General features: G+C 40.2%; 1 protein-coding gene across 1 annotated transcript in view; it reads left to right on the forward strand.

Annotated features, from left to right (window-relative positions):
- Positions 1–9494, forward strand: part of NKD1 (naked cuticle homolog 1) — a 36365-nt gene extending 26871 nt beyond the window's left edge. Inside the window, exons 5-8 of the mRNA XM_026036498.1 lie at positions 2839–2986; positions 4410–4494; positions 7199–7329; positions 8039–9494. Coding sequence (XP_025892283.1) covers positions 2839–2986; positions 4410–4494; positions 7199–7329; positions 8039–8613 — 939 coding nt within the window. The 3' untranslated portion in view covers positions 8614–9494. The remainder of the gene's footprint in view (positions 1–2838; positions 2987–4409; positions 4495–7198; positions 7330–8038) is intronic.
- Positions 9495–10919: the final 1425 nt, after the last annotated feature.

A 10919-nucleotide genomic window follows, 5' to 3' on the forward strand; every position in this document is an offset into this window, starting at 1 on the left:
TGTTTATTTTTTCATGAAGGAAATGGGAGAAAGTCTGAGAAATGTGAGATTAAAGTTCTTGTGCAGGAAGTAGTGTCTTAGTCATAAAAAGCAGTTGCAGAAACATGCAACTAGTAAAACTGTAGTGCATAGTACAGAAAAGTAGATTTCTTTGGTAATAAAAGATACATGCCAGTTAGTGTACTGGGAGAGAATGAAAGTTAGATAATTTTTATTCTTGATTCTTGATGCTGGATTTCTTGAGGGAGGCAAAACCGCTAGTGTACAGGCTGGTGGGTGCGAGGTAAAGCTGCATCAACAGCTGTAGATAGTTCAATTTAAATGCAATTTAAATGCAGCTAATGTTCGATGCGACAGGTTTCAGGGAAGCCTGAATTGCCCCACCCTCGGGGCAGGCCTGCTGAAAGATGAAAATTCCCTTGGGAGTAATTATAGACACAGCTATAAAACACAAATTTTGTAACATATACTGTAGTTGTCCAGGGCTATTAATTTGGCACGGAGCCGATACCATGTTAGCTGCCCAGAAAAGGGCTGTGGGAAGGCAGTTTCAAAAACTTGTTGAAGAAAGACTGTTTTGATTCCTGCCAGATCAGGGCCTCAGGAATTTGGGTATTAGGATTGCAAAGAAATAACTAGAGAGCAGCAGGAGGTGCAGGCTGCCTGGTACCTGGCAGCTGCTTGTGCAGAAGCTTGATAGGTGGGTGACTTGGGAGATAGATGGGTGACCTGAGAAGACTTCTTTGACCAAACCAGAGCTGTCAGTTTACTAGAACTTCCAACCCCAACTTAGGACCACAAATAAGTGAATCCTATAATAAAAATGTTGCTGCTGGTATTTAAAAAATCAGTATAAACATTAAGTGGTTGTTTGCATTAAGTGGCATATTCCTGACCTCCATCTTGGTATATATCCAGTCCAACAACCACGTTTGTTCAGTTCCAAAATGTGCAGCTGAGCAGACTGTCGTGAAGGAGGCGGAGTATGAAAAATGCAAGAGAACTCGAAAGCAGCTGAGCTGTAAAACCATGAGGTGTTTCCATATCTATGTGCAGTCTCTTAAGCTTCCTGGTGTCTGGACGTTGACTTGGGTTAATTCAGACCTGTTTGGCTGTGAGATGCAAACTGCCCTGATGCAATGTATGTGCAAACAAAGGCATCTGGCCTTCCTTGGTAGCAAGTGGGAGACTTTCTAGACAGGGCCTTGCTGAGAAAGGCCCACACAGAACAAAAGGGAGAAACAGGGATAGACTGTAAAGTTAACAAGTTCACCAGCACAAAAATGCTTAAAGGACAGTGGGAGTGAAGGTTTCTACTCTTTGCCTGCTGAAGTAAAAAGAGAGTATATGTGGTTGGCTTATACAAACCTGGGTGCAGCTCAAGAAAGGAGAGGGGTTTAGATGCTCATTGAGGAAGGAGCTGTTGATGATAACCTGGTGCAGAGAGCTGCAGCCTTGGCTGAACACAGCTTGGAGAGCAGGGCACGAGGGATGAGCTCTTGCTAAGTTCACAAGGTCCCATTAAATAGAATCAGGGCACGTAAGTACTCTGCTGAAAGGGAAGGTTTGGTTTGTTAAGGTGCAGGGTTATAGCCCAAGGCTCCTAGTAGGTATCATAAGTGGATGTTTTCTTTGCTTCTCTATTTATGTTTATTTATTGCTAGACTGAATTTTTATTTTAGATATAATGAGAGACCAACCTTTGAAGCTGCCTGAGAGATAGTTTGGCCTCTATATCGAGGTCTGGCTAGATTTCAAATTAGGGTGGAAGTGTGAGAAGTGAGATGTGTTGAAGAGCTGTGAAGTGACCACCAGGTTGTCACTGAGCAGCCTTTCCTCATACAGGCTGCAGACAGTAGTTCCTGTCAGGATGATGGAAAGCAGCTATGGACATGGCAGTGACAGCCAACAGGGACTTCTGCAGCATTGGAAGAAAAGATATTTCAGTAGGGAAAGAAAGGAGGGAGTACAGATTGTTCTCTGTTTTATGAATATTTGATCTTCACCTCTTAAATCTGGAGAAATTCCACTGACTTTAGAAAAGTTAGATGGCCATGAGGAGCGTAGCAATCCTCCTACCAGCCAGTGGAGACAACTGACTTCTCAAAATTGGATACAGTTCCTTCTGATATAGCTGGACACGTCAGGAGTTGCCCTGTTGCCTTGAAGGAGGCATGCAAAGAATATAGGCCAGAGTGGGTAATCTCTGTTGTCTAAAAATGTTTAGATCTGGTTTGAATTCTGCAAAGTAGGCTAGACATGTGCACGAGTGGTAGAGTGACATTCAGACCTAATCTAATTCCACACGTAAGGTTTATGGTCCAGACACATCTCTGACTAGTTTTGCTCTATGCAATATGCCATTTAGCTAGCCCACAAAAATAACCAGAAGTAGTAGGATTTCCTGAAAATGTCATGTTTCTTTGGTTACTGTATTTATTTTGGTCATATGAACTCACTTTTTAGTGCAGTATGAATAATTATCCCTTAGTTCTTTTGATACCAAAGGAAAGAAATACAGTTTGGCTAGTTCACAGTGTATGTCTGGAGAGCAAGTATAAATTGTGTATTTGTTATTATTTGATATGTTTTGCCCCATTTCATAAACCTTACATCATTTGATGCTGAAGAATATGGATGCGCTTGAACACTCCTTTTCACTGTGCCAGTTAAATTAGAGTCCAAACTAGAAAAAAAGAATTAAAAAAAAAAAAAAATGAGTTTTGAGGATGCTCGACTTTAAATAGTCCTAGGTCCGAAATAGTTCTGTGTATCAAAGACATAGATTTCATACCACTTTCATAATATTGTGTCTGTTGTGTTTCAATCCAACTATAGGATATTACCAGCTTGCTTCATACCATCTATGAGGTAGTGGATGCATCAGTAAATCATTCACCTAGTTCCAGCAAAACTCTGCGAGTGAAACTCACTGTGGCACCAGACAGCAGCCAGAAGAAGAAGAGCATCTTGTTAAATCACTCTGGTAAGGATGTGCAATCAGCTGGTTGGAAAAAAAAAAAAAAAAAAAAAAAAGAATATCTGGAAGTAGATCCATCCTTAAAGATCTCCAGATTTTGTCAATATATACACATGTATACAGGTAATTCTGTGGCCTCTTTAGTCCCCAAGAACCCATTTAAGATCTTAGGTGCAAAAAAAGGAGGTACCTTTCCTCCTTACAGTTTCTCTTAAATGAATTAAGGTCCTCCTCCTGACTGATTCCTCCTGGCAGCAGTGACACTCCATGTGTTGTGTGGCCGTGTGTGCATGCTGCAAGGCAAATTTATTTTTTTCTTTTCCTTTTTATACTGCTTTAACTCTGCTGGTATTGTTATAGCCTTCAGCTTGCATGGAAACAGCTGTACTAGTATAAAAATACATAGTTACCACTACTGCAGGCTAAGAGTATATAGTTCAGTGTAAATAACCTTTTATCAGTGTAACTATTTCTAAGCTAGAATCCTTAGTATGAAAAATACCATAAAAATTATACCAATGATTTATATTCTTGCACTCTGCTAGAACTTTTAAGAAGTGAAATAGTAGAAGGAAAAATCATTATTTGCCCCTTCACTTAAAAGTCTGCCATGTGTGGAATCTGGACAGGTCTTTCAGTTAGTTATTAAATACGTGGTAATGAAAAGATTGTGGCTAATGCATATTGATCGATTTTAAGTAGAAATACTGGGCCAAGCACTGTTACCAGACACACATGGGAATTTGAAAGGCCTTGTAGGCTGCAACTGTCTGTAACATGATATGTTAGCAAAGATGCATCTATTACAAAGGTGGGTCTGTGAATAAAAGTTGCACCGTATTTTTCAATACTGGCAATCTGCCGTATGTACTGTTATAAAGTGTCTTATACTTTGATGGCTTATTCACCTTGTGTTCATGCTAATAATAGTTGTCTATGAGTGTGATCACTTCAGTAGATCACATAGTGCTAAACTGAAACAGTGAAAGTACCTAGAGTTAATACTTCAGGAGAAAAAATGTGGGTGTGTTATCCAAAAGGAGACCCTCAGGATCTAAGTTTTTATATGTTGCCACTGAGTCAAGTGCAGTTACCAGCAAATTTGCCCCATTGGGAAGCTACATGCTGCATTAGTACAGTGCTGCGCTCCAAAAACTAACAAGCCCTCCTGCGGGCTCCCAAGTGTGAATGTGGCTCAGTCTAACCTACCACATGGCTTTGAGCCTAACCCTGACTCACGTCCCACAGCCAAGGTTATGTCTGCGTAAAATCTGTTTGTGGACAAAAGCACTTTTGAGGAGGTTAAGCTTAATAATGTACTACATCCTGACCTACAGACAAGCAAGGATGTGTTTACAGTGTAGCATATTAGTTGAACGGATGAACAACAACAGTCAGGGGAGAATAATGTGCTTTTTCTTGGTGGCAGATTTGCAGAGCGCCAGGCACAGAGCTGAAAGCAAAGCCAACGAAGAAGGAAGAAGCTCTGAAAAGAAGCAGCGAGCTTCTGTCAGGTAAGAGCAGAGAGGCTCCTGGGGGACAGGCTTAGACTCCACAAAACCTCACTTATGTTTTATTTGTGGGGTAAAACACTCAGCTACAAATGAGCTTGCAGCTTCTACCACACAGTAAACTGGAAGGAAAAAGTGGAATCTATATTTCCATTTAAATTTGCAACTATAAATGCATCCAATATTGGGGCAGAATCTCAACTCGGTGTCCTCCACCTCCCTTCAATTAGAGGCTTCCTAGGCAGGACAAACCTGAGTCTTGAGCCTGGCGGACCAGTATCGGGCAGCAGTCTGGCAGTTTTTGCTGCATCATGTCAGATGTGGCCAGCGCAAGGAACCTGGTCACCGTGCACGTGCGTGCATGTTTGCGCCCTCTGGCCAAACTGCCAGGCCCCTCACAGCTCTCGTGGACAGGACGTAGCTGCTGGAGTTAATGTGGAGGCTTCCCCTGGAGAGCAGCAGAGAAGGCTCCTGTGAAGCACACACGCTTTGCAAGTGCAGTCACTTAAGAATTCTAGGCAAGACGTGATTAATATTCGAGATAAAATGGATGGAGCTGGTTTTATCCCTAAGGTGGGAGATAGATGGTGGGTGGGATTTTTCATTCGCCGGAAGCTACAAGAAGGCGCTTTCATCCATAGGGCTAATTTCAAGATCAAGTAAGCAGATTCATAGCTGTCTTGCCCGGCATACGTATTATAAAAATGATGGTGGAAGAGCAGTGGCAAGCAACTTGGTGGATGGTGGGGGAATTTTAGAAACGGTTTTCATGTACTGCACAAATACTTAAGCAAGTGTCAGTTCTGATGGAAAAGAAGAAAGAAACTAGCAACAGCAATGTATATTCTTACAGCCTGTGCTTGATGCAGGTGCCCGATGCCTGTATCTTCCAATGTTTATGCAAAAAAAGCATTCGGGAGCTTGATGCCAGAAGCCTCGTTTCTCAGAAGTACTTTAAGCTCTCTGACAGTAGAGCACATCTCTCATCAGTGCCTAATTGCTTCACGGTGAATATTTGCATTGTCGCACGTCAGCTTGCGTGTAAGGAGGGTATTAGCATGCAGGGCTGTGGCAGTACTTGTGTAGTTTCCTTCACTGTCTTGATGAGAGATGGAATTTATTACAATAACAAAGAAAAACAGGTTCCCTGTTAGCTCAGCTTTCGACAGGCACTGCTGTACCCAGTGTTGCTTCATCGTGCTAGATCAAACCAGTGATGCTTTTTCTGGGTTAGCAGTGCGTTGCCTTCAACACGTGTGTGGCTCCCGTTGCTTTCTGTAGGCGACTCAAGCACAGCAACCTTCACTTAGTTCTGGCTCCAAGATCTTTAAGTTGACTTGCTAAACTGTACGGTCCTGCATGCGTCTGAGGCAGGAAAGGCACAAGAGTTGGCAATCTGCCTAAAAAAATAATAAAAAAAATAGTCTGGACAGTCCCTCTTTTTTTGACAGTACCTCATGTCACGTCTGGTGTTCAAAGCTGACTGCAGAGTCTTTAAAGCTTCACTTTCAAGACAGACTGTCTTCCATTCAGGAGAATCTGCCCATAGCTAGGAGGAGCAAACATGATCTTCTGTGTAGGTTAAGTCTTGTGACTTTTATCAGAGAAACTGTAGGTCTGTGCCTGACAGAGACACAAGGGACTTAGTTCTGTAATGTCCTAAACCCTCTGACCCTAGACCAAGAAAGCAATGTGTGCCAAAACTCAGAGGGTTTACTAGCCTCTGGAAATCTGCAAATGTGTTAATAGACTAAAAACAGTATATTTGGCACTTTATGGAATGGAACCTGTATTTAGCAACTGGTGTAAAAATGCATGGCCAAAATCTGGTCTTTCAGCGCATTTGCACAGAGCAAAGCCTTTCAAAACTCTCTGTGGTCTTGAAGATGGAAGTATCTAAATGATGGGTAGTGATTTAATCAGGAATTTTTTGCTTATCCCTTTTACTATATTGAAGACATTAATGTCTGCAAGCTTCCATTTAAATTGCTGAATTAAATTGTTCAGCATTATTGGCTACAATTTCGTAAACCTCTGGATGATTTTTTTCTGCTTCATAAATGAATGGTATTTCAGATATTCATTCTCAGGAAATAGTTCTGCTATAAATAAAATTGCAAAGCTGAGCAGGAAAAGGAGTCAAGTTGCTGAAGCCAGGGGCTGATCTGACCTTTTTAGTTGCATTTTGGAAAGCAAGAGTTACCTCCAGCTATTCTACCAACACTTTTTCTCCTTAGGTTCATTCTAATTAATACACCTGTACAGTTGTTTGTCCTTCTGAAGCAGATAGATGTGGATGTTAATCTGACATGAGGTTTGCCCCACTGCTTCCTGATAGCACTGGAATCAGTTGCATCAAATAGCACGTTTTTTTTGGCATGTCCAGATTGAGAGCCAGCTGAATGGTTTTGGCCCTACAACAGAATGTAATAAACCCTTGGAGCGTTTTCACTTGTTTTTGTATGTATGATGCAATTTGAAAGCATCATTTGCTTTGCAACATCAGGGTCAATTTATATGAGGGGAAAGAACAGTCAGTTCAGGCCTATCAACTTAGCAAATCCGATCATCCAGAATTTCAAGTGCTTGTTGTTTCTTTGTGTGCAACTCTTGTCACTTCAAAGGACATATTAGTTGTTGTTTTGCAGATGATGATAACAATTTTATAGAAGTTCTGCTGAATTGTAACTTTGCTTCCTGCTGACAGATATCACCAGAGTGAGAACAATGCAGAACAAAGTGGGTGCTATCGTCATTGTGTTGATGAGAACATTGAAAGGAGAAACCACTATTTGGATCTTGCAGGAATAGAAAACTACACTTCAAAGTTTGGGCCAGGTAATTTGGTAATTTACAGTTCAACCTTTTGGCCTTTTCTTTCCTCACTTGTGTGTTCCAAATCGGGGGCAACAAATTTGGAACCTGTGCGACTAGCCTGTAACAACCTACTGGAAGCTGTAGGACTGAATACTGCAAGCAAATTAGTGGTGAAGAAGGAGTGGTTAATGTGCTTTGAAGTATTTGTGTAGTGCAACTTGGACATGAGCCTAGGAGACAAATCTTTACGTGTTCTCTGTTAAACTTAGACTGTGTGTAAAGCTACGACTCATTTTTGGATGTCAGGGATCATTTCTGAGCTGAACCAGCCTGTGTTTGGGGTTTTATATGCACTATTGACCCCAAAACCAGACCCCCATCAGAATGTGGGTTCATACCTGGAATTTTAACATCTGTACCCAAATTCAAGGGATCTGGATTTCTTCCCTTTCCCCGAATCTTGGCCAGGTTTTACTCTTCCACTCAGTTATGCTGGTGAATTTCAGATAATTCACCTACCAAGAGAAGATAATCTGAAGACGTATGTACATGTGCGTGTGTATGTTATTTACCGATCACACTTACTAAATGTAATTAAACTAGACAGCTATAATTGCATTCACTTCCTTAGGAAAAATTCACTCTGCCAGTGATGATGTCCCTGCCAACTGCATGCAACTAATTAAAACTTTGAAATACTAGATGACTAAGTCAGCTTGTTATTTCCTAGGATCTCCTCCAGCAGCTCAAAAGCATGATCCACCGAGCAGAGTTGTGAATCAGACTCGATCCCGTTCTCATGAACCTGAAACCTTCCATGCTCACCATCGGAAATCCCAAGTGGTGGATCCAAGCTATGTCAATTTGGCTGAGAGTTCATATGCCAAGATTGCAGAAATCCAACAGAGGCTGCGGAACCAGGACTCAAACAAGCACTTTGTTAGGTCTCCCAAGGCCCAGGGCAAAAACGTTGCTTCTCTGCATCCTGGAAGGGCAGTAAGAAATAAACCTTTTCAAGGGGCGCCCATGCCAATGGCTTCCCCAAGTGCACGGGTGGGCCAGAATCTTCCTTACCTCCCCCTGCAGTCTCAACAGGCTCACAAGAAGCACAAGCAGAGGGCAAAGGAGAATCACCAAATGTGCAAAACCTTCCAGTCTCCAGGGACAGTTGTGGAAAAGGAACATGTGAGAGACCTGCCCACAGTTATTTTATATGAAGGCCAAGTTGGACAAATGATACAGAGACATGAACATCACCACCACCATGAGCACCACCACCACTATCACCACTTTTATCAGACATAAAACAGATCCCACCAGCATCCTCCAGGAATCATCCCATATGAAGGAAACACTTTCTTGTGACACCATAACTAAGGCATTACTATGATTAATATTATTGATACTCCATTAATATTCAGCTAGCATATATTTTAGAGGCTCTATGGGACTCTTGAAACTTACCCTATTTATATGTTGTGGAACTGCATAGCTTACTTAAAACTTGTGGATTGATTTCTTTTTAAAAAATTTTTTTTTTAAGTGGCTTGTAAAACAGCAAACAGCCATAGCTTTTTGAGCTGTGATTTAATGCAGGTCGTCAACGCACTTCTTTACAAGTACTACTTCCATTGTAGTATAAAAGATACTTCAAACACTTTTGCAGACATCTAGCTTACCAGTCTGCTGTATGTCGGCTGATCGCACACAAGCCTTTTATCAGGGGAGCAATGTTCGAAGGTTTGGACTCCAGAGATACTCAGAATAACAGAAAAACAAACAGCTGCTACCTCTAGTATTATTCAGATTTTATTTTCTTTTTATTGATTGTAATGTGCTGCAGGGGGGATTTAATATACCGCATTCATGTAGCCTGTTTGTGTTCACATCCTTTCAAACTATCTTAATAATTACAAGGAAATATTAGCTATACTTGTCAACAGAGCTACATTTGTACAACTTACACTTTATTTTCTTCGAGATTCTTTACTGACACAAGTACAGTCTGTTATATACTGGGTAATATTTAAATATACTTCTTTTTCTTTTTCTTCCCTTATTGCTTACTCTCCACTCTGTTTTGGGAAACCATTTGAAAAGAGGAGGATGTGAAATGGGGTTTTCAAAATCATCACTAGATCATAGTGCTCGGGCCATAAGTGTAATTCTTGGGCGGGTTGGGAAGAGAGGTTGTTTGGGGGTTTTGTTTTGTTTAAATCCACAGTTCTTTGTTTTGCGAAAGAATTGAGGAAATATACTTTCTCACTTTAAATGTTGGCAAATATATATAAAAATATAAATATAAATATATATATATATAAATATGCACACTCTCAGGTACATTTTGTTGTGTTTTAGAAATCTGTGGTTTGAATATTAACATTATAATTTTTCCACAACAGTGACTTTTTATGTATGTTACGATAAGCATACATCATGGCACTTCTTTAGGTGCCTGCCTCTGATTTAAATTTCCCCCGTTCCTAGAGATTTGTGCTTTTCCCATTTTAGAGACAATTCAGCATGTAAAAAATACCATTCATGGTCATTCTGGCCTCTTCTACTTTTTTTCTTGTCAAAGGGCTTCCATTCCATGAAGGAGAATGAGACCATAGTTGCCAGCCCCTACTGGCTGCTGAGAAATTTGAAGGTCCAAAGCAAATCGGAAAAGTGAAAAGGAAGAGTCAGTGCATTCAAGTTTTACAGTCTGTGGGGCCCAGATTTATAATGCATTCAGTTGGGTTTTGCACAGATCACCATTGTGCAGGTAGGAAGGGACTGAAAAACACGTTGCTTTTGGAAGTAGAGAAGTAGAGAACTCCTCACATAAAGCGTAATTGTACTATCAAACATAATTGCTTTTGGTTTCAATTTCTTTTAAATGTTGTGGTATTTTGTCTATAGTATATATTGTAAATTGTAACTATCCCACATTATTATAAGACTTTTATGATTAGGGTTTTTTTTTTTTTTCTTTTCCTGACTAGGGTTTTGAACAGTCTAAAATGGGATATTACCCTTCTGTTAAACACTCGAAACTTTTAGAAGGCTGTTGTCCTTTCTAAGAACATGAGACATTGACTTCTGAAGAAAATAAAGTTGAAAGCTTTGCCTTCTTGTGGAATTGGAATAGAATCACTGCATCTTGGTAATTAGGTCCATCTCTTGCCTCTCTAAATCAGCAGTTGTTTAGACTTATTGTCCTCTTTAAAAAATCTGGTTTAGTTTATTTTATTTTTTTAGCTGTCAACAGTGTGTTCTGTCAAATCTTACATAATGTTTTTAAAATGTGTTTGATCTGTGTGACAACTATACTGTTCTGTTTATTTTTTAAATTCCTAAAGTCCAAAAATATTTATATTCAGAATTTTCTGTATTGAAAAATATGAAAAGGCCACAAATTCGGTTAGTTACCACTGAGTTGTTCTAGTCTAAGCCTTTTTTGCTGCTTGTGTATCATTCTTATCAATGTATATATAATTATGGACTGCAAAAAAAAAAAAAAAAAAAAGGCATTTATATGTCTCGTAGAAGGAATAAGCTTATTTATATTATAGTGTTAACAAAGTCTGATGTATTCAAGTGACTTACGTTATACCGCATGCAAACAC

This window comes from Nothoprocta perdicaria, unplaced genomic scaffold (assembly GCF_003342845.1).
Source record: "Nothoprocta perdicaria isolate Ctin4 unplaced genomic scaffold, notPer1 scaffold_18, whole genome shotgun sequence".
Classification (NCBI taxonomy): domain Eukaryota; kingdom Metazoa; phylum Chordata; class Aves; order Tinamiformes; family Tinamidae; genus Nothoprocta; species Nothoprocta perdicaria.